The following is a 27985-nucleotide window of genomic DNA, read 5'->3' on the forward strand; positions in this document are numbered from 1 at the left end:
CCACAACAGTGAGAGGCCCGCGTACCGCAAAAAAAAAAAATAATAATAATAATAATAATTTTGTAAAGAGGTATTGCATAGTGTGAGGAAAAAAAACCATAAGTTTCTATCAGAAGCCTCTCATTGTAGGTGATCAAAACCTGACTCAAACTAGATTAGGAAAAAAAAAAAAGGAATCCATTGGCTCATGGAACTAATAGGTATGGCTAGGTTAGAGGCTCAAATGAAGTTTTCAGGGTTCTGTTTGTCTTTCTCCATACTTAGCTGGCTCTGCTTCTTTGTGCTGTTGGTCTCATACTCTCATAGGATCTCTCCATGTGGAAAGCAAGACAGCCATGGGAATCAGGATACAAAAGGACAAGGCACACACTCTCTCCCGGTGGGTGTCCATGTATTAAATCTCATGACAGGACTTTGGCCGTTTGGGGGTCACATGCCCATGTCTTAGACCAGGAGTCAACAAACTATGGCCCATGAGCCAAATCCAGCCTGTCTCCTGCTTTTGGACAGTAGGCAAGCTAAGAATAGTTTTGTCATTTTAAAAAAATGTTTATTTAATTAATTAATTTATTTTTATTTTTGGCTGCACCGGGTTTTCATTGCGGAATGCAAGATCTTCTTTGGGGCATGCAGGCTTCTCTCTAGTTGTGGCCTGCGGGTTTTCTCTCTCTAGTTGAGACGCATGGGCTCCAGAGCATGTGGGCTCTGTAGCTGTGGTGTGGTGCGAGGGCTTAGTTGCCCCGTGGCATGTGGGATCTTATTTCCCCGACCAGGGATCGAACTCACGCCTCCTGCGTTGGAAGGTGGATTCTTTACCACTGGACCACCAGCGAAGTCCCAGTTTTGTCATTTTTAAATGGTTGGAAAAAAAGGAGGATAGTATTTTTACACCTGAAAATTATATGAAATTCAATTTTCAGTCTCCATAAATTTCAGTTTTATTGGACACACCACACCCATTCATTTATGAATTGTGTTTTCTGCTATCACAGTAGAATTGAGTAGTGGTGACAGAGACCTTATATCTCACAAAGCCTAAAATATTTCTATCTGTTCTTTATAGAAAAATTTTGCTGACCCTGCCTTAGACCAATCATGGTAAACATGAACATAAGACACTCTGATTGACCAGATCTGAGTCATGTGTCTGCCCCAGTAGCTTGGAGACAGGTAGGGTATGGGTCTGCTCTAGCAAAACAATGGTGGGTAGGATGGTTTGCCCGGGAAGGAAGGGTACTCGCAAAAAGAAACAACAGGTATCCATAACAGTGTCAGATTAATATAAGTTTGGAAATCTTTTACTTAACTTCTTAGGACTTTAGTTTTTTTTTATCTAGAGTGAAGTAGATAAGCTTTGCCCTTTGGGAGTGTGGGAGTGTAGTAATGATGTTGGCTAATATTCATTGAGCATTTACTCTGGGCTAATACTAAATACTTTATGTACATTGTCTCATGGAGGAAACCAAAGCTTAGAGAGGTTACATAGATTGCCCAGAGTTACGTGGTGAAGCAGGGCCAGGGCTTTGATGAGAAGCCATGTCTGGCCACCTGGAGGGCCCAGGCACATAACTACTATACCGCACTGCCTCCTATTCAAGAGGATGAAGGGAGATGAGATATCATATAGGCTGAACAGAGAGCCTGATATACTGTGGGCACTCAGTTGAGATTAATTTCTTTTCTCCCTCTTTCCTGACTTTTCCCATTCACATTACGGAGATATAAATGAGCAAGGAATCCGTATGTACCATTCAAGCGTCCTGTTGCCTCTATCTTTTAAGTTAAAAAAAAACCCCAAAATCAAACCCCTCCCCCACAAAAAAAACTCCCTTTAATCAGTCTTGCTGTCAAAAAGGCTGAGTAAAAATAGTAAAAGTTCAGAGAAGGGCAGTGAAAATAATTTGCGGCATGCATGGCAGAAGAGCATGGCATAAGAAGAGGAATTCCAAACCCTGGGATCATTTCATTTGAAAAGGAAAGCTCCCAGAGGCACAATGTTTACAGTATAATAAGCTGACGACAGGTATAGGAAAGACTAATCAGGACCTGTTATTTACTTTTCCCCCCAAATACAAGAACCAGACTGTTTCACGCATTGTATAATAGCCGTGTCACCTTCCACTTTGGAACACTATCAAAGTGAGCTTTACCCTCCCTTCCTACAGACTGTGGAGCCAAACCACATCTCCAGTCCCAATCAGTACACAAGACACTGCACTCTACACGTACTATTCAGAATCTGGAGGTTTCTAGCTGGAAGGTGTGTTGGGGCCATGGTATAGAGAAAGCTGAAGCCCAGTTAGGTGAAATAGTTTGTCCACACTTGCACAGTGAGCTCATGGCACATCTAGATGTAACTTGGCCTTGAGGTCAGAGAAACTGGATTGAGATCCTGGCTAGACCTAAATGACCTTTCTGAGACTCAGTATCCCCATTTTTAACATAGTTGAAGAATCAAATAATACAAGTGGCCTAATTCTCGGTTCAGTGTATTGGGTATTGTGGCTTAATTCTCAGGTCAGTGCTTTTTTCCCTAAGTCAGTCTGCTCCTTGGATCGCCCAACATAGGAAAAAAGTGCAATGCTGGATTGTTGGAAAAAAAAATTGGAAGATGCCGCACCACCCCCTCTTTACTTCCCCTTACCAACAATAAAGTACAAACTTCAAAAGAAACAAACTTGAAAATGGTGAATGCTGGACTCAGAGACCTTTCCTGGAGTGGAACCCTGTGGTCAGATATTGGCCAGGGCAATCCTTGAGCAACTTGGTTGCCATCCAAGTCTGTTTTCAGTGGGGAATAAAGTTCATGTTTTGGAGGCAGTATCCTTGACTTTTTTATCCTGTTATTCAAATATTTCCTAATAATCTTCAGCATTTACACACTCAAGAGACCTTGAAGGAAAAGGATGCAGGACTCCAATCTTTTTTCCTTCCTTTTGCTAATGAATAGCTGTTTTCTTTCTGAATTCACTGGCCCTATCACCCTTTTTTTTTTTTTTTTTTTTTTCATTCAAGTAACCTTACAAGACAGAGGTCAAATAGCAAATGGAAAACTGTAAGTTACCATTTTCTGGTTTGGGCTTAATGCTATGCATGCCTTTTCAACGTGAAAAATCTAAGTAGAGAGGAACTGATGTTTTAGCAAATATATACATAATGCATAAATTAGTTGGAATAAGTGTGGGTGTTTCTGGTGCCACCTGTTGGTCACACTGTGAGACTGAACGATACACAGTATTGTTGGTCATGAAAACGAATATAAAATGGAATTTATGCTGTAGCTGTCACAGTTATGTATTTCAGCAGGCTGGCCGAATGTTGAAATAGGGTGACTGTTGCTTGAACATTATCTTTACTCACAGCTACTTGGAAGTACAGGGCTGTTTTGCTGTTGGTTTATTCACCAATTAAATGTGTAGAGAGGAATATATAATGAAGCATAATCTCTGGGAACTCTGAGATTAATGAACCAATACTCAGATTCAAATGATTTTTGTATCTTGTGGTTCAGAACTGGTGTTGGTGCCCTGCCCAGATCCCTTTTACCAGCCAGCGCACCCAGGCAGTTTCCCTGAGCTACTGGGAGACTTGGCTAATACAATTCACAGCTACTCCCTTCTCTGGAGAAGTGCCCTTGGCTAAGAGGAAGCCACTTTGAGCAAATGGGAGCCACCTTGACCAGGAAGCTATGTACACAGGCACACAGACATGTGACCTCCACGGCCAGTGGCCAAAAAATGACTATCATGGGGGTGCAAAGGGCCAGCCCTCCTAACTTTAAGGCGAGATGAACCCTCGGGTGAAACTTGTGTTCCAGAGCTCCCCATGGGATCAAGCCAAAGCTAGACTCCAGCTGAAGCCAAATTCTTATTTAGCTCTTTTCTCCTGTCATAACTGTTTCTCTCCTTCTCCTTGAAAACACGCAATAAATCACTTGAAACCAACCCATCTCAGGATCTGCTTCTAAGGAACCTGACCTAAAGCAAGAACTATCCCGTGGAAAAATGTATGTGTGTAATGATAAAATTCATGAGAGCAAAATAGGCCTTTGGGTCTGTGAATGTGTTTTTCCCAACATGTTTGGGAAGAAACACCGAACAAAGCAGCCCTTCTCCATAGGCGGCAAAGCCCAGACAGAAGGACAGCAGCAGTGATACTGCACTATGGGACAAAAGACGTGGGTGATGATATAAAATACATACTTGCAATGGCACTATGCCTGAGTTTTCTCAGAAATGCGTTTAGTTTCAAAATAGTACGTCCATGCTGGCATTATACCTAGTGCTCCCAGGGGCAATGAAAAATAACCCGGAATTGGAGGACTTGAGGCTTTACACATTTCTGTATCTGCTGGAGGAACCAGGCCTTTTTGGCTTGTGCCAAAGGGGGGACTTTGGGGAAAGGAGAAAACTCTGCCAGAGGACAATTTTGGAAATCTCAGAAGAATTGTTCGTTGATTTAATTGGGTTTTGGTTGTAGAAGTTCCAGCTGGTTCTCCAGAAGTGGCAATGCCAAGTAAGAAGTAGGGAGCTTTGGGCTAGTCAGGCCTGGGTTTGAATTCTCCTCAACTTATTAACTCAGTTTCCTCATCTACAAAATGGGGATCATAATATTTATCCCCCCAAATTGTGGAGAGGTTAGATATAGTGTCAATTCAGCACCTGGTATATAATGGTCAGTGAATAAAGGTAAGTACTTTTTTGTACTCAAGCTGTAGCATCTACTGAGCAGTGTAATCTCTGTCACTAGTAAACGCAATAATTTTAGTTTATTTATTCAACGTGTTTCCAACCCAGTGGGAAAAAAGATGCTGTTTATTTAGGGCCTTATTAGGGACTCCCTAAAAAGCTATTTTAATTTTTAAAAATTAACCCTCAGGTGACTGAGATCATCACTTGGAGAAAGCCAAGGGAAGCGTCTCACATAACGAAAGGCCATCCTGTATGGTTGAGAAGATTGTATACAGTGTACAAAGGCATCCCACTGTGGGCAAGTGGGGCTACAATCTAGCTTTCCTTCTCTCACCAAGCCATGAACCCCTTGGGCAGTGTCCACCTAGAGGGGATAATTTACTAAATCTCACAGAAAACGGGCTGGAAGCAGCCCTGACATTGTTCATTCCCTTCGTCAGGGTTGAGGTCCCTCTTGTGAGTGGAAGAGACCATGAGCACCTCCTGAAGACAGTACCGAAGCATCATACTCTCTAGACTCAACCTCTTCCCACCTACATGCCCTGCGCTCAAAGATAAAGCCTAACAGTGACATTTGGGCCACAGTGATTAGCTGGCAGGGGTTACCTCAAAATAGGGTGCCTAGTTCAGACGTCTCTCTATCAGTAATACTCAAGGTAAGGTCTGAAAAATTACTAAAACCATCACTTGGGGTTCTTGACAGAAGATATTATTTCCTGAGCCATACACCTGACCTTCTAGATTCTAGACTCGCTAGAGGTTAAATTAGGGAACAGCTGTTGAAATAATATTAATAATTTCTTCACAGGCTTACTGACCATAAAGAAGACTTTCTTGGTCAAGGATTCCCTTCATTCACAAAGTCTACATAGGAGTCATGATAAAGAGTTGAATGTTCCTTGGAGAGGCTCTTCCTCTTGGAAGAAGCCCAGAGATACTGACAGCCATAGACTTCCTTTCCCTTGATAACCCTCTTCCACTCCACATCCCATTCCCCCAGCATGTACACAAAATTATCTCTCATGAGAACCCTCTTTCTCTCTCCCTTTCTCATTTATGGTCTATGATGTGTAGAAAAACACATCTTCCAGCAGGCAGAGGCAGCTAGGTGATGGTTATCTGTCCTTAAAATTCGTGTTTATCCTTTAGAATCACATTTAGCATTTTATAATGCTCTTCCTAGAGCCCTGGGTTACCCAAGCCCTTCCAAGCAACTTAAGTCTGCCCTTGGTGGAAATGCTGACAGTCAGGCAATGTTCACATGATGGGTTATAAAGTTAATGATGTCTTCAATATAACATAGGCCTTAGATAATAGCAGTTAATATTTAAACACCTTAACATAAGGTTTGCCAATCAAAGAACCAAATTGAACTGTCCTATAACCAACAACTATACCACGGGGTATACATCTAGAGTTGTGTCAATTCACTTTACCCAGTTCCTAGGTAATTACTTCCAAGTGGGCATCAATGTCACTGAAGAACAAATCCATGAAAAGATATAATCTAAGAAAGATTCAACATCTGTGCTAGGAGCCAGGGATAAAGATAAAGTAAACATGGTCTCAATATTCAAGAAATTCATAATCTAGGGAGTTCCCTGGTGGTCCAGTGGTTACGACTTGGTGCTTTCACTGCTGTGGCCCTGGGTTCAATCCCTCTTCAGGGAACTAAGACCCCACAGCCGCATGGTGCAGCCAAAAGTAATTAATAATAATAATAATAGAAATTCACAATCTAGTAGAATAATGACTATGGAAGCACCCTGTGACAAAAAGACTATACCAATTAAGGGATTATCATTATTAAGAAGAGAGTCTTGTGCTATAATTTAGATGCTGAGAGGAAAATTAATATTTACTAACCACCATTAAATTTTCACAACAACCCTACTGCTTTGATTGCTGGATCAGTTATAGTGCCTTCATGTGCAAGAAATAAGAAAGAAACCCAGCTAAAAGTGGCTTCCACAAGAAGAAAAATTTATTATCTCACTTAACCATAAGTTCAGCCATAAGGACTACTGGAGTTGATTAATTCAGTAGCTCAATCATATCTGTAAGAACCCAGGTTCTTTTCATCTTTCTGCTCTGTCATTGTATTAGGGCTCTTCAGAAAAATCGAACCAACAGAATATATATACATATATCAAATTAGGTATGGAACCTGACTAGTCCCAAGATCTGCAGGGTGAGTTGGCAAGCTAGAGACACAGGAGAGCTGTTGGTGTAGTTACAATCTGAAGTCTAGCAGGCTTAAGACCCAGGAAGAGCCAATAGTTCAGTTCTAGTCTGAAAGGAGGAAGAAAACTGATCTCCCAGATCAAAGGCAGTAAGGCAGGAGGAATTTTCTCATTTCAGGGGAGGGTCAGCCTTCTTATTCTATTTAGACCTACAACTGATTGGATGAGGTCCACCCATATTAGGGAGGGCAATCTGCTTTACTCAGTCTAGTGATTTAAATGTTAAACTCATTCAAAAATATCCTCACAGAAACACCCAGAATAATGTTTAACCAAATATCTGGGCACCCTGTAGTCCAGTCAAGTTGACACATAAAATTAACCACATATTCATCATCAGCATTTGGTCTGCACTCTTTTGGGTAGCAAAATGGCAGCAACAGTTCCAGCCATCACATCCTCACTCAACATCCAAAAGCTGGAGTAACAAGAGGCAGATGTTTTTGCTATACCCTTTCTAAAAGTTAGGAAAAACATCCCCAAAGATGAGCCCTCCATACCTACCCCTCATTTGTACTTCCATCTCATTGGCTAGAATTATGTCATATGCCCATTCCTAAGCCAATCACTTGTAAGGGGAGAGATTTACCCCCATGCCCTAGGACCAGGAAAGAGCTTATCTTCCTCTGAAGCACTTGACAGTCTAATACACTGTTGTTAGAAAGGAAAAAAAGGTTTGGATGGGGCAAGTAGGGGTTGGGGGAAGCTACTGGCTAAACAACTAACAGTGTCTGCCATAATTTCTATTATGCCATTTTAAAGATATGGACAGAGGCTCAGAAAGGTTGAATTGATCAGCACCACCCAGCTAGAACTATCAAGTTAAAATTTCCAATCAGATTTCTCTGGCTCTAATTTGCTTGCTCTATTTATAGGTCTATCTGTAGACAGACCTAACTCTGCCCCATGCTGTAAACTTGAGCAAGTGCCTTAATCCCTCCAAATCTTCTGTCACTGATAAATAGATACAACAGTAGTCCTGACCTTTTAGAGTATCATATTAACTGAGATCATGTATATAAATCACTTTAGCTATTATTTATTGCCACTGCATAGTAAAAAGAACACACACTGTACAACTCCAGGAAGCACTATTCACCTAGAATATAAGATAAATTATTCACCTGGAATTTCACCATAGCATCACCCTTACTAAAAGGCATAGAAAACTTACCTCTAGAATGAGGAGTGGAGAATTCTTGGATTTAAGTACGACAACACAGGCAAGTTTTAACTCAGTGCCACAACAAACAGGTGAAGGAAAGCCAACAGAATTTTCCAAGCGTAATGGTAAGAACCTTTATATATGTATGCCTTATATTCTCACAAAAGCCCTAGGATGATAAAGAAATTTTGTTATTGCTTTTGTTTTTCCTGTAGAGAGTTACTATGGTAGGGCTTAATTCTAAAAAGGAAACAGAATTTCCTGATTTCCTTGCTGGAAGATATTGTCAGTCAGTCAACACCCTTTCCAGGGGGCTCATTGTATCCCTCGTATTCTAAGTGCCAGGGCTTCAGCATGATGTAGGAGGTACTGAGCTGCAAAGTCAGAAGGTCTGGGTTCTAGCTTTGCTCTGTGTCCAGCTAGCAATATCAAAGTGAACAGTCAATGATCGTGTACTTTTCTCTCTGTATCCACATTTACCCGTAAATAGGGTGACAAGGTAGACTCATTGGTCTCTAAGGTATCTTCCAGTTCTGACATTCTCGGAGCCACTCCCACCGCTCTGGCCTCATGGGGATGCTGCAATTCAGACTTCATTAGCAGGGATATCTCAGCTCGCCCCTCAAGAGAGGCTTAAACAGTCACAGAAGCAGAAATGAGGAAGCCATTCAACACAGCTCTTCTGAAACACAATGTATGGACAAGGAGGAAGGAGAGATGGGTTGGCTGAGGTAGAGAAGTGATTGGCTGCACTGAAGGGCAGGCAGGTGAGGCAAGTCTAGTCATCCTTAGTGCATGAGTGGTCATGTGTGGCAGTGCTACTGAGAACGAGAAAGGGCCCGGTTTACAGAACAATCTATGACCTAGCTCCCTGGTTTACAGAACAATCTATGACCTAGCTCCCCGAGTCTGAAGCCTCGGGTCTGAGTAATGGGTCTGCTGCTGTTTACCCATAACCTGGTTTCCACAGCGATCCTGGTTTCTCCAGTAAGGAGGTGGAAGGAAGAGGGTGCGATGTGATGGGAGGAGTCCTGGAAGCAGGGTAAAGGATATCTAGTTTTAGCCCCATCTTGGACAAGCCATCTGCACCCATTGGGTCTCAGATTCTTTATCTGTTGAGTCCTGCAGCAGATGATCTGGAAGTTTCCTTCTAGGTCTCTGGTGATCTAACAGATGTTATCAACTGCTACTGTTTCTTTGCATGTATCTGAAAATTGTTTTCTTAAAATGTGTCTCTTCTTGTTTTATCTTTATTTTTATTATTTATTATTATTATTATTATTTTTGGCTGTGCCCTGAGGCATGCGGGATCTTAGTTCCCTGACTAAGGATCAAACCAGTGCCCGCTGCAGTGGAAGTGCAGAGTCTGAACCACTGAACCACCAGGGAAATCCCCTGTCTCTTCTTGTTTTAGAACAGAAATGGTATAGTTTCTTGAAGGCAAAAGAGATAATGAAGAAAAACTGGGGCAGGGAGGTTGAAAATTCAGTCACGTTCTTGAAACTGAAAAATTGAGGGCTACTGAAGGAAAATCAGATAAAAATGCAGGCATCTGTAAATTCCCAGGATGTGATAAATGAGGGATCCTTAATGTCTGTCCTATTTGGGGGAGCAATTCCAATTACCTTATCAGTGCCCACAGGAAGGACTCATAAATGGTTAACTGATTAACTTTAGTATCAATATAAGGACTAGGCAAGGAGGTAGGTGATTATAAAAGTTTCCATGCAGTTCTAATATCTGGATACATTTTGCACCCAGAGGACACTTGTGGAGGCAACAAAGCCTCGAAAGTAGGATGCATAATGGTCAGGTGAACCTGTGTTGGAATAATATCGACTAAGCTATTTACTGTGGGACCCCAGGCAAGTTTCTAATCTCGCAGGCACTGTTTCCTCATCTGTAAAATGGAGAGAATAACAGTAGGTACCATACAGGTTTGTTCACTTAACAAATATTTACTGAGCACCTACTAGGCACCAGGGATATATTAGTGAATAACACAGTTAAGACCCTGTCCTCATGGAGATTCTTTCTAGTTAGGAGAGAGACAAAGTTGATGAATAAGCAAGTAAATAACCAAGACAGTGATAGGCATCAATAAGTGCTGTGAAGGAAATAAAACAGAGGAAGGAGTGAGTGACTGAAGGGAAAGGTGAGGCATGAGTGTTCAGGGCAGACCTTGCAGAGGAAATGACATTTGTCAGGAAGGAGCAGCCATGGGAAGCTGGGGGAGAGTGGCCTTCTAGACTGAGGAGACAGCAAAGCCTCTATGGCAGGAACTAGCCGGGTATGTTTTAGGAATAGAAGGAAGGTCGCTGTAGCTGGAGTGCGGTGAGCAAGGCAGAGGGTGTGACCGAAGTGGAGGGGAGATGGGGCCAGATCTTCCAGGACTCTGTAGGCCTGATACATTTTAATCCAACAGCAATGGGAAACCACTGACAGGCTTTCGGCAGGAGAGGAAGCTGATGGTGGAAGCTGATGTGTAAAGATGGCCCTGTTTGCTGTATAGAGAAGAGACTGCCGATGAGCAGGCCTGTTAGCAGTCAGTTGTGAATGAGGGGTGATGGGCTGGGCAGTTGGTGGTGGTGGAGACGGAGAGAAGTATTGATAATTCAATACTTTAGGATATACGCTGGAGGGCAAGTGGATTAAATGAGGTCATCTATGTAAAACACCAAGCACAGTGCCTGATATGAAGGGGCTCAACCAAGTGCTTGGATAGATAATAGGATCTGGTGTAGCAGGCCTGTTGCAATTCCATAAGTCAAACAGGAATTTGGCAAATACTTAGGTCACAGAGCAGGTTAGCAAGCTGGTTCAACCACTCATTTATTATGTGCCACTTGGGCAAGTCACATTTGGGACCTCAGTTTCCCCATTCAGAAATGAGGAGTGGACCAGGTGAACTCTAAGGCAGGTGCCAGAGCTTACATCCTATGAGTCTTTTTTTATAGGATGTATCAGTCAGGGTTTGATCGAAGAAGCAGAGTCACTCTGGGTAAGGTAGAATCAAGAATTTATAAAAAGCATCAGACCTTACAAAACTGTGGGAGCCAGTGCAGTACTCTGCAAGGGTACTGGGCCTGAAGTCAGTACAGATCAGCCAGGCCTGCAGTCAAGAGGGAAAGCTGGGCAAAAAGTTTGGCAAGTTGAGGGCACACTGGAACCACAGGGACAAACTGGATCCTGGGTCTGTCTCTAACCACCTCTAATCTTGAGGATGCAGGTGACCTGCAAAAGCTCGAGCCCTTGGCCACAGAATTACTCAAGCACCTGGCTCAGGACTCAGAGAAACTGAAGGACATAGTGCAGGTCCAGATCCTGCCAGCAAGTGAGCCAGCAGTTAGGGACAACATCCATGAACTGCCACCGTGCCTGGCACCCAACACTGACTTTCAGAGCATAAAGTGCTGCTTCACTTCCACCTCCCCAGTCTCGGGCTAATTTCTCTTGTGGCCAATCCCAATCTAGAACCATGCAAGAAAGGGAATTCTGGAAAATGTAGTTCTACCGTAGCTAAATGGACACGGTACAAAGCTACCAGAGTCACTCTCTGTCAACTTGGCAGTCACACACCCTTCTTTTAACCATACTTCTTATTTATTTATTTATTTGGTTGCACCGGGTCTTAGTTGCCGCACGTGGGCTCCTTAGTTGCAGCATGCGAACTCTTAGTTGCGGCATGCATGTGGGATCTAGTTCCCTGACCAGGGATCGAACCTGGGGCCCCTGCATTGGGAGCACAGAGTCTTATCCACTGTGCCACCAGGGAAGTCCCCACAGTTAACTTCTTTTTAAAAAAATTTATTTATTTATTTATTTTTGGTTGTGTTGGGTCTTCGCTGCTGTGTGCAAGCTTTCTCTAGTTGTGGCGAGCGGGGGCTACTCTTTGTTGCGATGCGCAGGCTTCTCATTGCGGTGGCTTCTCTTGTTGCAGAGCATGGGCTCTAGGTGCACCGGCTTCAGTAGTTGTGGCTTGCGGGCTCTAGAGCGCAGGCTCAGTAGCTGTGGTGCACAGGCTTAGTTGCTCTGAGGCACGTGGGATCTAGTTCCCTGACCGGGGCTCAAACCCGTGTCCCCTGCATTGGCAGGTGGATTCTTAACCACTGCTCCACCAGGGAAGCCCTTTAACTTCTAAATAAAAATAGCAAAATCATGCTTCCACTTAACATGACCCAACTGTCCCGCATGCAACTGAAAACATAACCCCATCTAAAGTCGCTTTATTCATCTTTGGGTAGTCATTCTTTCTCTAGCAGAGTCACACTCTCTTTTGATTATTTTGTTACTTACTTCTGTTGTGGTTATATGTTGCTGAATAACAAACCAACCTCAACCTATGGGCATTGCAACAGACTGAATGTTTGTATCCTCTCAAAATTCACAGGTTGAAATCCCAATCCCCAATGTGTCCATATTGGAAATGGGGATTTGGGGAGGTGATTAGGTCATGAGGGCAGGCATGAATGGCATTAATGCCCTTTTAAAAGAGACCCCAGAGAGCTCCCTTGTCCCTTTTGCTATGTGAGGACACAGCAAAAAGGCATCCATCTATGAACCAGGAGGTGGACCCTTACCACTGAATCTACTGGTGGCTTGATCTTAGACTCAGTATCCAGAGCCGGGAGAAATAAATATCTGTTTATAAGACACGCAGTCTGTGGTATTTTGTTACAGCAGCTCAAATGGACTAAGAGAGGCATAAAACAACAACTATGGATTTAGTGTGTCAGGAATTTGGAAAGGCACAGCAAGGATGGTTCTTCTATGCCCCACAATGTCTGGGCCAGGATGACTCAAACAGCTGAGGGTGAGAACAGCTGGGGCCAGAGAATCCACTTCCAAGATGGCTTCTTCATTCACATTTCTGGCACTTGGCCTGGGATGGCTGAAGGACAGGCTTATTTGGGACTATCAACTGGAAAGCCTATATGTGGCCTCTCCTGCATGGTGTTATCAAGGTAGTTGGACATTACAAGGCTGCTCAGAGCTCTAAAATGAATTTCCCAGTAAATAAGGCAGAAATAAGGCAAGGCCTTTTATGACGTAGCTTTGGAAGTCACCTAGTGTCACTTACTCCATACTCTATTGGTTGAAGGAGTCACAGCCCCTTCCAGATTCAAGGAAAGGGAACATATACTTTGCCCTTTAATGGGAAGAATGTCGAAGAAATTGAGGCTGTTTTAAAACCACCACCTGGAACGCTGTCTAGTTCTTGCTTATCCATAGCAGGTGGCTGGTTCACCCTTTGGTAATTATTTAACACCATTTTTATTCCTGTTCATATCTCACCTGTATCAAATGATGAGAGTGATGCCTGTGAGAATATTATTACAGGTGGCTTCTTTTCTATGCTTCCCAAGGTCTCTTGGAAATTTACACATGCCTCATAGCTAAGCTCACATTCAAATTTTTCTACAAGTGTATCATTTACAGGCGATCCCCTGACTTATAATTCCTTGGCTTGAGATCCCTGCTTACAGCCTGTGTTGTAGCATGTATGATTCCTAATGGCTTTAGCTGACAATAATGAAATGAGTGGTCAACTAGCCAATGAACAATGATAAGAAAATGTATTGAGCTGATTTATGAAGTAGAGAAACAGGCTTCTGAATCAAACAACAATTTGATCAAGACACTTTTCTACCTTAAAAGACTTAGGAATTGGCACAATAAACTAGGAAAGGAAGGTAAATGATTGGCAAAACAACCAAGTTCAGAAGAAAGCTGAAAACTGTTTTGCAGGACTGGCTTATAGAATAGACTTGACCATCATTCTGGGACCAGTTAGGTTGTATTTTGGTTGTCACCTATACCCAGCACATAATAAAGACTCTTTTCTTCTGAAGAACCAGAGCACTTAGAGCCTGAACCATTCATTTATTTTATTTTTTTAAATAAATAAATTTATTTATTTATTTAGTTTTGGCTGCGTTGGGTCTTCGTTGCTGCGTGTGGGCTTTCTCTAGTTGCGGCAAGCGGGGGCTACTCTTCCTTGCAGTGCACGGGCTTCTCATTGTGGTGGCTTCTCTTGTTGCAGAGCATAGGCTCTAGGTGCGCGGACTTCAAGAGTTGCGGCACACGGGCTCAATAGTTGTGGCTCACGGGCTCTAGAGCACCGGCTTCGCAGTTGTGATGCATGGGCTTAGGTGCTCTGCAGCATGTGGGATCTTCACGGACCAGGGCTCGAGCCCGTGTACCCTGCACTGGCAGGCAGATTCTTAGCCACTGTGCCACCAGGGAAGTCCCCCATTCATTTATTTATTCAACAAATATCTATTGAGCGCCTTCATTGGGTCAGGTAGTGTTCTTCTTTGCTGTTCAGCACAGCTTCTCACCTCAGAGGATTGTGAAGGAGACTGAAAAAAACAAAACAAAAAAACAGAAACAAAGAAACCAAACGTAAATACAGTAAGAGAGCTCAAGAAAAAGCACTTAACTATAAACAAGCTTGTTTCACTCTTGGTCTCATGTCTTAATCTCCTCCAATGTGACTATAAGCTCCTTGAAGGCAGGGACCTCCTTTTATATCTGCATACCACTCAGTTCTCAGCTCAGTGACATGTCCACAATGGTTATTTGGACTAAACATCATTAAACATTTGCTAATGGCTTGACTGATAAATACTGAAATGAAACGAGGTTGTGGAGATACAAAATGTTTGCATTACTTTTTGTCTCCTGCAAAGGTTATTGGTTGCCCATCTGTTCATTAAACCATCACCACCAACAAGTAAGAGTGTCCTCTGTACCATTTTATGCTTGGAAAGAGGAACAACAGGACTTTGATTCCTTGATACCCAATAGTTCTATGGTGACTTGATTCTTCTCTGCTAGCTAATGGTGCAACCATTATAAGAAGGGGATTTGGCTCTGCTGTTACTTAACCACTTGGGGCCTCTGATTCCTCAACTTTGAGCAAGATTAGTTTTCCCTTCTGCTTTATTCAGTACACATGTTCTTGTTTTATAACTAGTTCGGGTGCAGGGTAAGATGCAGCACCTAGACTGTCCATAAACCCATGGGATGGGGCATGGCTTCTCCCTATGCTTCTGTTGTCCCACAGTAAATTTCCAATCCTTATGAGGTTTTAGTCGCAGTGAATTTTCCCCTCAAAAACCAAACAGGATAATAATGAACCACTTTCTTGCATTTTCTATCAGGACAGCTCTTTGTGAGTTTTAAATGTTCTGTTCAGATTCAAAGAAGGTGGTTTCTTCATGAGTGGTTGGAATAAGACTTTTCTTGGAAGCTATTGAATATGGATTAGTTGGATTGTTTCGCAGGAAATAAAAAGCAGGCTCTAGGGTGACTACTTCAGCACTTAATTGGGTTAGCAAAGAACTGCAAATGAGAGGTTTCCTTTAGGAGGGAAAGGATGTTTATAGCCCCCCCCCACCCCCCTAGGTGGTGGATTTTAACCTAAACGTTAGTCTTCAAATGCAGCCTTTAATTTAGGAACCATTACAAGAATCTATGAGAGCAGAAAATGTCAGGTTGAAAAATTAACACATCACAGGAGTTAATTAAAACCCAGCCTCTCATTAGATGCAAATGGAGAGCCCTCCAACTGCCCAACAGCCCGCTGAAGTCATGTTTGTTGCCGCTCCAAAGTGGCTGCATCCTTATTACTCAGGGAGTGGACTAAGAAGCTGCCCAGGCACTCAGGCCAGAGCCACTAGGGACCCATGGCCTGTCCTTTAGGTTAACAGAAGGTCTATTCCCAAGTCCCTACCTTCTACTCCTCTCCTAAACGCTCTGCATGTCACAGGGTGGATAGCCTTCTGCCTGGAACTCCCTTGGGGAAGTGTTTTCTGCAACAAAGACAAACATGCCATGCCTGTCACCAGGCTCAGATTGTCGACTGTGTAAACCACTCTGTGAGAGGGAGGCTGAGGCGCTCCAGGCCATTCAGACTTAGTTCTAAGTCGTGGTCTTTGTTTTCTTTCCACATTCAGACTGAAATGTGATTCCCCTGGCTTTCTTTTTTGGAAAATACCTGCGATGAGTTCCATGCCGGGAAATAAAAGCTGTTGACAGGAAAAGCTTCTGACGGGCAAGGGGCTTTTTCAAGTGTTCTCAAAGGAGACAGTCGCTGCAAGCAGGCTGAGGCAGGGATGCCCGGGCTCTAGGAATAAGAGGTCCAGATCACAAAAGTATCATCTTTAACTATGGATTAGGCCAAGTGTCAAGCAGCTTCCTCTGTAAGAGCAGTGCCATGCACACAGACTTCTGGGCCAGGCAGATATGCATCTGAGTCCTCCTCTGTCACTTACTCTGTGCTCTTGGGCAAACTGCTTAACCTCTCGGAACATCAGTTTTCTCAGGCTGTTGTGTGAAATAAATGACATAATGCATGTAAAGTGTGTAAAACAGTATCTGGCACAAAGTAAAGGTTCTATATGAGTTATCTGTTATTGACTTAATGGTATTCCATCACCCAGCACCAGTGGGTTCCCTCTGTGTGCCAGGCCCTGTGCGAGGGACAGCTCCTGCTCCTTGACCTCATGGACTCCATTGTTTAATAAACCATGTACACATATCTTTAGCACAAAGCAAGCTCCCCTCCCCTCCCCGCAAGTGCCGTAGAAGTGCCAATCACATATAGCTCTGCTTTGTCCAGTAGCTCAGAATTCTGCTGATCATCCCCCTTTGGGCAGCCCTCCAAACTCAGCTACCTCTACCTTCAATTTACCCACAATTCTCTCTGTGTGCACTTACACATCGAGTTACAGTTGTCTTTTTTTTTTTTTTTTTTTTTTGCGGTACGGGGGCCCCTCACGGCGGTGGCCTCTCCCGTTGCGGAGAACATTTTTTTGCGGTACGCGGGCCTCTCACGGCTGTGGCCTCTCCCGTTGCGGAGCACAGGCTCCAGACGCGCAGGCTCAGTGGCCATGGCTCACGGGCCCAGCCGCTCCACGGCATGTGGGATCCTCCCGGACCAGAGCACGAACCCGTGTCCCCTGCATCGGCAGGCGGACTCTCAACCACTGCGCCATCAGGGAAGCCCTACAGTTGTCTTTTTATTCTTTGTCTCCTCCTGTGAGTTCCTACAGGGTGAGAATCATCTATTCATTTGATTCATTCATCTAATCATTTATTCATCTCTGTAGGCCAATGGTCTCATGCATTACTCTGCAGAAATGAATGAGCACCACATGAGTGGTACAGAGGCCCTTCCAACTTGCATCCAGCCTCTGCCATATGCCAGACTTAGCTGAAATGGGAGGTTATAAACACACATTAAAACTTGGTCCCTGTCATCAAATCCCTGGAAAACAGTGGTATAAGTGTTGGGCCAAAATACCTCAGGAAGAGAGTAGAAAGCTCTTAACCCAGATCCTCAGACCTGGGCTGCAGAAGATGTCCCACAACAAGAACAATAACCAAGTTATCCGGCGCTTAGGATGTGTCAGCGCGCTCAACGATTTACTCGCATTATCTCATTTAACTCAGAACAACTGTGTGGGGGGAGATATGAACTTCCTTATTTTACAGATGGCCAGTCTGAGGCTCCGAGAGGCACACTGGCTTGACCACAGTCCTGCAACGAGTAAATGGCTTAGGAATCCACCTGCTGAGGGTTTCCCTGGCCCGACTGGAAAGTGGAGAGTGTGGGCTAGCACAAAGCTCCGTCCAAGGAGGGGCGGGTGGGGAGAAGGGCTGGGAGTGAGAGGGAAAAGTTGGATCGAAACACGGCTGGCATGAGCCCCAGGACTCCCGCAGAAGCATAATAAGTCAGAAGGAGATGCAGGCTGCAGGGGAGGGATGCCCGGGAGGCTGGGGAAGGGGAGCCCCGGCGGTGGTGCGCCTTCTCAGCCCCCCATGCACAGGTCAAGCTTCTCCCCTCCTGCCCTCTCACCCTCCCAACCTTATTTAGAAACCGTGTCCCCGAGACAGGAAGGGCGGCGGGCCGAGAAGCACGGAGCGTCCCGGTCTCATTTCCTTTCGAATCCCCCTGTGGAATTTCATTTCATACGGTGAGGAAATCGGAGCGCGAGACCGTTGGCTGGTCGGCTGCTCCGGGGCGCCTCCCCCATTCGCGGCTGGAGACAGACAGCTCCCGGGTGCAGGTCAGGCCGAGGCTGGGGGCGGGGAGAGGGGGGCGGGCACCAACCCAAGCAAGTTCGGAGTGAAAATAGCCGCGAGCTCACGCTGTACCAGGCACGGTGCTAAGCATTTTACGCGTTATCTCTAATCCTCCCAAGTCTCTTTACGGATGAGGAAACTGACGCCGAGAGGCTGAGCAATTTGCTCAAGGTCACACAGCCGGATTTAAAGGCACAATCTTTGTAAATCCAAATCCCGTGTTCTTTGTATACGTTTCTCTGCTTGATGGGGAAGTGGCCACGGGCAGAGGTGACAGCTGGAAGTAAAAAAGGAAAAGTGAGCCGACTCCTCTGGGAGCGCTTCTCACCTGGGAGAGAAGGGGGCAGGCTGGCCCGGCTGGAGCGTCTCGGCTCCATCCCCGCCTGGCCCCCGAGCGCCGCGAACCGGGTGGGAGGAAAGTGAGAGCCGGGAAGCGGGGCGGAGCGCTACGGGACGGGAGGGAGGGGCGGAGGAGGGGGGCGGGCGGGCGGGCGGGAGCCTGACCCTGCCCAGGGCAGAGCGGCCCCGCCCCTCGCTGGCCACGGCGCCCGGCCATTGGAGAGGCGCGCTGTCCGTCCCGTCCCGCCGCCGCCCAGCAAAACTCCAGCGCCTCGGAGGGTTCGGGTGGTGAGAGCTGTGCGGCGTTGCGTGCTGGCGGGCTTCGCGGAGACGCTGAGCGGCCGCGGCCGGCGCCGGTTTGGGGGCTCGCCGCCTGTAGCCATGACCCTCGCAGTCTGTCCTTCGGCCCCGGCCGGGGGCGTCTAATACCCCACACAGTCGCGCGCAGCTGCGGGAGAGCCCGGCCGCTGCCCCCTCGTCGCCCTTGGCGCCTTATCACACTTCCTTTCCCGGAGCTGGGAGCAGCGCGGGCAGCCGGCTCCCCCGTGCAAGCTGGGGGTGTCTGCTGGAGCAGCCCTCGCCACCGCCGCCGCTGCCCCCTGGCTCTGGCCATGGCCTGGCGGGGCGCAGGGCCGCGCGTCCTGGGGGCCCCCGGGGGCGTCGGTCTCAGCCTGCGGCTGCCGCTGCTTTTGCTGCTGCTCCTGAGGCCGGCGAGGGGCTTCGGGGACGAGGAGGAGCGGCGCTGCGACCCCATCCGCATCTCTATGTGCCAGAACCTGGGCTACAACGTGACCAAGATGCCCAACCTGGTGGGGCACGAGCTGCAGACGGACGCCGAGCTGCAGCTGACAACTTTCACGCCGCTCATCCAGTACGGCTGCTCCAGCCAGCTGCAGGTGGGCGCCCCTACCCCGGGCGGGACCCCTTGGGCAGGGACGCCCCAAACTAACTCCGTGGAGCCCTTGCCAAGTCGAGCCCCCTGCCCCCTTCCTAAGTCTGAAGGGTATTAACTATCCTGGAGAAGTGATTTACATTCCCACCCCCACTTTTCTGTCCCTTCTCAGGGACTGGAAGCCAAAACATTGTGTAAGTCATCTGGCCTGCGAAAGGACCCACTCTTACACCCCGCCCTTCCGTTTTTCTCCCCTGCCCACCCGTGTCTGGCCAAGCCCCTAACCCCAGTGGAGCTGAGAGTTATCTTTGCCAAGTATTCTGGCCGCCGCTGCTCGGTGGGCGAGTCCCAGGCAGGGCAGCCAGCTGCAGCTAAGACTTGGAAGGAGAGATAAGGAGACGGGAACTTCTCCTCCCTCCCCGACCTCCTTTCTCCCCCCATATTTTTTGGGTGTGTTATTAAATGAAACACTCCTGCCCCGTTTCTGCAGAATGGCCCCTCGCGTCGTCCTGCATGATTTTAGAGGTCATGCAGTAAGGAATGGCTGCGATGGCTTGAGTTCCTTCTTAGCCTCAGGGTTAAGGGCAGGTTTAGTACTTGGAGGGGGAGAAGATATCACTTGGGAAAAAGACGTTAGTATGGTCAAGCTCCAGAAGTTAGTTTGTGTGTTGGAAGTTTGTTTTTTTTTTTTAATTTGTTTTTGCAGTCATTAAAAATGTTAAAGCTTATGTAATAATATAGAAAATGTTCATCCTACCATAAAAAGTGAAGAATTTGCATATACAGGGTGATTATAATCTTATAACAACAACCAGTTCATTTAAAAAAAAAAAAAAAAAAAGAACCGAAAGGAAATTTTTAAAAATGTTAACGCTGGTTGTGTTTTGATTGGTGAGGCTACGAGTGATTTTTAGAAATTTAGCAAAGAGAGAAGTTGGGGGAAATAGAGCATAGTTATCCAGCCTAAAAGCTTTAGAAATCTGTGGTTCTGGTTGTAACTTTTGAGAGATAAGAAACAGGCAGGCAGCTGACTTACTAGGTGCATGTTTTTACATAGGTCATTTGAAAAGTTGGATTGTGGTTTCAGAAAGATGGTTGGGATTAGACCTGTTGCTGGTAAAATGTCCCTTTGGAAGTTTCAGGACTTTAGAACTAGTTTATAAAAACTTAAGAAAATGATTCTCTAGCTCTCAGTTTGGAAACAGCACATATCCTGACATCAGTGACAATTTTGTTGGCGAAACAGCTTTTGCAGGGATATATATTTTTAATTACATGTATCCTGGGGAGGCAGCCAAGCTGTTTTGAAGGACAGGACTGGATCCCTTTACATGCTGGAAAATAGTTACTTGTAACTCTAGACTTCATAGACAACATCTGTAAGGAGCCAAGCAGACTGTTTATCAATGCTGGAGGAATTGAGGACAGCAACTGGACTCTCCCCTGCTGGTATTGCAGCTTCAGGGACTGAACATTTATATTTTCCTATTGTGCTTCGTTATTATTCTTTGAGGAAACCTGGCCAAACAAACCCCTGGTATCCAGAGGCTTCAACCTGCATCCCATCCTTGGATTTAACAGTATCTCAGTGAGGACATTTTCTCTTTCAATATGAGACTGGTGAAAAAAATAATTTTAGGGGATAAAATAGAGAAAGGAGAGAGTATTAACCTGAGAAAAGCCGTATCTACTTTTTTTTTACATTTATTTTTACGGTGATAAAGAAATGAGGGTAAAAATAAATCACCCCATCACCCAAAGGACTGAGTCATTTGACTAGTCTGTCCAGCACTTTCAAATAGTAGCTGAAAGGGGAGGAAGACTCAAAGTCAGCTTTTTAAGGTTTATTTCCCTAAGTGTTGTGCAAAAAGGGATTATGTAATTCTTCGGGTCCCTTTTATATATTTAGTTATCTATGTTCTCCTGGAAAGGATTACTAGACCCAAAAGAAAAAAAGTGTGCAAGTGATGGATTATTAGGCACATTTGTTTGAGGTCAGAGTCAACAGACACCCCGTAGACTGATTTTAAAGTAGATGCGTACTTTGCCCAGAAGCATTCAAGTCAGTTTTGTGCAACCCTTTGGTCAAACTTCCAAGTCATTATTTTCTTTGCTCGTTTCATGACTTTTCCAGTTCTTCCTTTGTTCCGTGTATGTGCCCATGTGCACAGAGAAGGTCAATATCCCCATCGGCCCCTGCGGCGGGATGTGTCTTTCCGTCAAGAGACGTTGCGAGCCTGTCCTGAAGGAATTTGGATTTGCCTGGCCAGAGAGCCTGAACTGCAGCAAATTCCCACCACAGAATGACCACAACCACATGTGCATGGAAGGGCCAGGTGATGAGGAGGTGCCCTTACCTCACAAAACCCCCATCCAGCCTGGGGAAGAGTGCCATTCCGTGGGAACCAACTCTGATCAGTACATCTGGGTGAAGAGGAGCCTGAACTGCGTTCTCAAGTGTGGCTATGATGCTGGCTTATACAGCCGCTCGGCCAAGGAGTTCACCGATATCTGGATGGCCGTGTGGGCCAGCCTGTGCTTCATCTCCACCGCCTTCACTGTGCTGACCTTCCTGATCGATTCTGCCAGGTTTTCCTACCCGGAGCGCCCCATCATATTTCTCAGTATGTGCTATAATATTTATAGCATTGCTTATATTGTCAGGCTGACTGTAGGCCGGGAAAGGATATCCTGCGATTTTGAAGAGGCAGCAGAACCCGTTCTCATCCAAGAAGGACTTAAGAACACAGGATGTGCAATCATTTTCTTGCTGATGTACTTTTTTGGAATGGCCAGTTCCATCTGGTGGGTTGTTCTGACACTCACTTGGTTTTTGGCAGCGGGACTCAAATGGGGTCATGAAGCCATTGAAATGCACAGCTCTTATTTCCACATTGCAGCCTGGGCTATCCCTGCAGTGAAAACCATTGTCATCTTGATTATGAGACTGGTGGATGCAGATGAACTGACTGGCCTGTGCTACGTGGGGAACCAAAACCTTGACGCCCTCACGGGATTTGTGGTGGCTCCCCTCTTCACTTACCTGGTGATTGGAACTTTGTTCATTGCTGCAGGCTTGGTGGCCTTGTTCAAAATTCGGTCGAATCTTCAAAAGGATGGGACAAAGACAGACAAGTTGGAAAGGCTGATGGTCAAGATTGGGGTCTTCTCAGTCCTGTACACGGTGCCTGCAACCTGTGTGATTGCCTGTTATTTCTATGAAATCTCCAACTGGGCGCTTTTCCGGTATTCCGCAGATGACTCCAATATGGCAGTTGAGATGTTGAAAATTTTTATGTCTTTGCTGGTAGGCATCACTTCAGGCATGTGGATTTGGTCTGCCAAAACTCTTCACACGTGGCAGAAGTGTTCCAACAGATTGGTGAATTCTGGGAAGGTAAAGAGAGAAAAAAGAGGGAATGGTTGGGTGAAGCCTGGGAGAGGCAATGAAACTGTGGTATAAGGCTAGCCAGCCTCCATGCTTTCCAGATTTTGAAGGGGGCATGCCAGCATTGCGGTGCAAATGCTACCAAAAGCTTCATGCAGTGAATCTCAGTTTGAACAAGCTAGCAGCACTTAAGTGACCCCCATAACCCTCCACCACTCTCCCCCGTCTCCCCCCAGCATCATAAAACTAATGATTTTGCTGCGGACTTTGGAATGATCCAAAATGGAAAAGCCAGTTAGAGGCTTTCAAAGCTGTGAAAAATCAAAACATTGATCACTTTAGCAGGTCGCAGCTTGGAGCGTGGAGGTCCTGCCTAGATTCCAGGAGGTCCAGGGCGATGCTGCTTTTCCCTGCAGGGTGGGATTTGAGCTGTGAGTAGGCAACTTGCAGGGAGAAAGATTAACTTTTTTAACCCTTTAAAAATTCTAAATACTAACTGGGTCTTTCAGATAGCAAAGCGATCTATAAACACTGGAAACGCTGGGTTCAGAGAAGTGTTACAAGAGTTTTATAGTTTGGCTGGTCTAACATAAACATTTTCTGTGGTGTACTGTCTGCTGTTTAGAACTTTGTGGATTGCTCTCCCAAGAGGTGGTGTCAGAATCTTTCAGTGCCTTTGTCATAAAACAGAATTGTTTGAACAAACAAAAGTACTGTACAAACGCACATAAGGTATCCAGTGGATTTTTCTTCTCTCTCTTCCTCTTAAATTTCAACAGCTCTGTCCTAGGCTGCTGCTGTTTTCTCCATTTTACGTTAATGACTCAAAAGCAGGTATTTTTTATAGGAAGTTTTGCACTGCAGCATGCCTAATGAGGGGGAAAGGAAGGGTGATTCACTTTCTTGACAATCACTTAATTCAGAGGAAAATGATATTTACCAAGTCGACTTACCTTACCCACCCCAGAGACCGACTGCATTGAGCAATGGGGACTTAATATATTTTACTTTGTGTGATTGCATCTATGCAGACGCCAGTCTGGAAGAGCTAAAATGTTAAGTTTCTTGGCAACTTTGCATTCACACAGATTAGCTATGTAATTTGTGTGTGTCAATTACAATTAAAAGCACATTCTTGGACCATGACATAACAGTTACTCAGCTGACTTTAAAGCTATGGTCAGCTTGCATTCTCAGAATGATAGTGCCTTTTTTTTCCTTTAGCATAAGAATGTTATCAGAGTCTGGTCTACTTACCACAATGGAGACTTTTTCAATTTTGTAAAGGGAGCTAAGGACAGCTAATCCAACTACTTGGTGCATAATTATTTCCTAGTAATTGGCAAGGGCTCCCTGTAAGATTTCCTTGGAGGCAGTGTGGCCTGGAGTATTTATATGGTGCTTAATGAATCTCCAGAATGCCAGCCAGGAGCTTGATTGGTTCGTAGGGAATAAAGTGTAGACCATATGAAGTGAACTGCAAACTCTAACAGCACAGGTCTTAATTGCCTTTTGCAGAGGTATCCAGAGCTTTTAAAATTTATGCTTTATGTTCCTTGCAAGGGGGTACCCCCTAGCAGACTCTCAAAAACTGCAATTCTTTTAAAATTGTAACTGGCCTTTCTCCTAACCCGCCTCAGGCCTTCTAATCACCAGATCTCTGGGACAAATTATTGACGATGTCACAGGTTGCTGTCCTTGAAGTTCATACCTGTCTTTGCTTCAGCAACTACCTTGCGATGACTCATTTATTTATTTATTCATGCTCCTCCCCCCTTTAAAAAAGGTAGGAAAGCTCTTTTATCGCATTTCTTTGTGGAAAAATATTTCCAGGGACGCAAAATTCCAAAGAGGAGTTCAAATTCTGGAAATAAGCATGTCTTTTTTTGTTTGAGCTTTATGCCCCCTGGTTTGACATTTTCCTTTCTTCTTTCTCTGTTGTGGTGTGGTTCTTGACCTGTCTGAGATGAAGATGCATGTAAGGTCTGTTGCATGTTTTGGAAGGCAAAGTCTTGGGGCTTTGGACACTGATGCTAAGTGGGCACCGGTGGCCCCGCTGTGTGTGCTGAGCCTGAGTACCTTGGCTGGACTCTGGGTCGGGGCTCCAGGAGCATGAGAAATGATCCCCAGAAGGACCAGTTGAACTCCATCTGAGACTGCATCGCCTATGAAATGTAAAATGTGAACGCCCCGTGCTGCTTGCAGATGGTTCCCATAGCTGGCCGGGGCCCTGGAGCATGCACCCAGGGGCACAGCCTGCCCTTACTCACGCTCTGCTCCAGTGTCTTGGGAGTTGTGCGGAGACTCTGGCCCAGGAAAGGAAAGAAGGACCAGGCAGGGGATTGTAATGCAGTTCTCTTTGTAATGTTTCAGTGATCGTGTGACCGACGCGGCACCTAGCAGAGGGCCCGGCATGGAGAGGGTGCTCAATATTTATGAATAGTAACAAATGAGTAACAATAAGAGTACTTGGGTGAACCTGGACCCCCAAGTTTTGGAGCTTTCTGGGTCGTAACGTGTCTCTTCCATAAATCTCTTGCCTTCACGGGAGAAATATATATTTGATCAGACGTCGTCATCGGTGCAGAATAGATGAGTAGCCTTGGCAATGTCACAGGCTTATAGGCCGTTCCTTTCACATTCCAGACCATGGAGAGTGTTTACGGTTTTAAGAAAGGAGCTTTGTGGCCGAAGAGTTAGATATCGGTTACCTTGAAACGAATCCATCACCTGTTAGGTTGGTATTGGTTTTAAAAAAGGTTAATTATCAGCACATTTATTGAGTGCTAACTGTGTGTAAAGCCCTGTGTTAGGCACCTTAGGGGATGTCAGGGAGGATCAGCTCTGTTCTTCTAACCGACCTGGACTGGGATGCCCCTGGGTCTGCTGAACTTGGCCATTGGTTTCAGGAAGGAGCAGGGGCTACTGAATTGCCATTTGTTCCACCGTCAGCATCTCATAAACCTCTTCCTGGGTCTTTCTCCCTTTAACCCATCACTTATCCCTTCCCAGGATTCCTTGCAAATCGATTCACAGGGGTTTTGCCAGAAAGCATCAGCTCTGTTTCATGACAGTCTCCGTGGAAATCTCCTAGGAAGATCACAAACATTGGCTACAAGGACATGAACTCCCACATCTAATATGGCTTCGGGAGCAGGCAGTTTAGGGATTGGGGTGTTCTGGTGACTCGTACAGGTGAATTTGAGGACAGCATCTTGCTAGGGAAAAGGTTAGCGTTCTTTTTCTTTCTCGGAAATCTAGGATAAGTAGGTATAATTATAGCTTCCTACAAAATCCCTTGGCCTCAACAGGGACCAAGGGCGCCTCTGTCCAGCCTCCTCTCTGGCAAACTCCTTTCTCCTCCTTCATAAAAGGCCACACCTCAGGGCAGAGGAACATGGGAAGAGTGGAACTGGCCAGGACCGCCTGATGGAGCTACTTGGTTGTTTCATATCCTTTTTCCTCTATGGAGACCCGTCTCCTGATCTCTGAGACTGCTTCTGATCTGGCAGCTTACTCAGGGACCTGGAACAGGAGAAGTGGTGACACTTTTTATTTCCCTGAGATGCTCTGACTTTGCTTTCCCCTGGCCCTCCCTCCCCTGCATTCTCCAAACCTGGAACCTGGGAAACTTCTGTATCTAGGTTCTGAATTGTGATGTTACCAGCACCCCTAGCCCTGTCCTCTCTGGCCCCCCTCAGCCCCCTGGTCATGGAATTCAGTGTTAGGAACCAAGCCGAGGCCCAAGGGTGTAAAGAGAAACTCGACAGCCTCAGCCCTGGAAGGCAGACTCAACTTAAGATTTCACCAGGATGGTTCAAGCCTCGGCTTCTAGCGAGGTGGCCACAACGGCAGTTAAGGGAGAGGGCTGTGGAGCCCAGACTCTGGAAGGAGCCCGCAGAATTGATCTGTTATACATCCTGCATTTCATTCTGTGATGGAGGAGATTGGAGGGAGTTCCTATTCCAGCCAGAGAGGTCGAGTCATTGGACTCCGATGGTTCTTTTTGTTCCTTTATTGTACTTGGGTTCAGAGTCCCCGTCTGGGTTTGTATTATGTCTGGCAAAGGACCCGGGTTCTCATTTTTCTTCTGGGCCTAGGCTGTAGATCTTGGAAACTCCTAGGAGAGCATTTTGCTCCTACCAAGGATCAGATACCAGAGCCTTAAATAATGGATTTTGTTTCGCTGCGGCCTGGCTTGAGCTGTCTGCTGCTGCCTCTTGCCACGCACATGTGCAGTAATGGCCCGCTGGATGTTACCTGGAGGGAAGTGAACCCCGGATCTCCCCAATAGGCCTCTTCTCCTTGGTACACCCAGTTGCCTGTTCCCGGTTTGCCTTGTTTCCCTTCTTCTTTGCGTCAGCAAATTCCCAGTATTCACCCAGGCGACTTGTAGAGGGCCTGCTTGGGGTCCTGTGAGCCGTGTCCTCCAAGCTTTTGTAGCTCCCTGATCGCCTACAATATTCAGTACATGACCACTGTCATCCCAGAAGGCTTCCGGGGAGGGGGTGAGAGCCCCTGCCCCCTGGAGGCTGGGCCCATCTGCCCTCCCAGGTGTGCACCTTCCCCCATCCTGCTGAGGGCTCGGGCTGGTATGGCTGAGGGTTTGGGGAGGGGAGGCTGCTTTCCAGGTGTCTCCCCGTGGGGCATCTAGGTGGTCCTGAATTTTTTCCTACCTCACAGGGATGTTGTGAGACTTTAGAAGGAAGGAGGACAAAGGCCCCTTGAGCTCTTTGTAGGAAAGGCAGAATAAATATCAGGTGTGATCTATGCAGAGATGAAATTCGGCCTGCTGGTGAGGCAGACACGCTCGTGCTCTGTGGCTGTTCTCGGGCCCCCGTGCCACCCGAGCTCCGGCCACCTCGAGGCCTACCTGAGGGACTTTCAGATGTTCGACACAGAGGTACCAGGCAGACCCTCCTACATGCCCTGAACGAGCCGATGAACGTCAGAGGAAATGGACCCTGCTTTTGAGGATGTACAAATGTATGTCTGCATTGATGTCTGTACTGTAAATTTCTAATTTATCACTGTACAAAAATAAATAAATAAATAAACTTTGCTATTTAATTTTTGTATCAAAGGAAAATAAAGTTTTGTTTAGTAGCTGGTGTGTGATTTGGCCTATTCCTGCAGGTGTCTGAAAGCCCCTGGGAAGCATGCTCACCCAGCAGT

General features: G+C 45.8%; 1 protein-coding gene across 7 annotated transcripts in view; it reads left to right on the top strand.

The window, feature by feature from the left end:
* The first annotated feature begins 18807 nt into the window (after window positions 1-18807).
* Window positions 18808-27985, top strand: part of FZD4 (frizzled class receptor 4) — a 53396-nt gene continuing 44218 nt past the window's right edge. For 4 of the 7 annotated variants that reach the window (XR_008619618.1, XR_008619615.1, XR_008619617.1 and 1 more), the window contains exons 1-2: window positions 19052-19426; window positions 21557-27796. Coding sequence is in view for 2 of the 7 variants with exons in the window: in XM_024131755.2 (XP_023987523.1) it covers window positions 19142-19426; window positions 21557-22885 (1614 nt within the window). In the remaining 5 variants the exon portion in view is untranslated. Of the gene's footprint in view, window positions 19427-21556; window positions 27868-27985 lie in introns of those variants that run through there. The other 3 variants (XM_028501300.1, XR_003683653.2, XM_024131755.2) reach the window with 3 other exon arrangements.

This window comes from Physeter macrocephalus, chromosome 16 (assembly GCF_002837175.3).
Source record: "Physeter macrocephalus isolate SW-GA chromosome 16, ASM283717v5, whole genome shotgun sequence".
In the NCBI taxonomy this organism is placed as follows: domain Eukaryota; kingdom Metazoa; phylum Chordata; class Mammalia; order Artiodactyla; family Physeteridae; genus Physeter; species Physeter macrocephalus.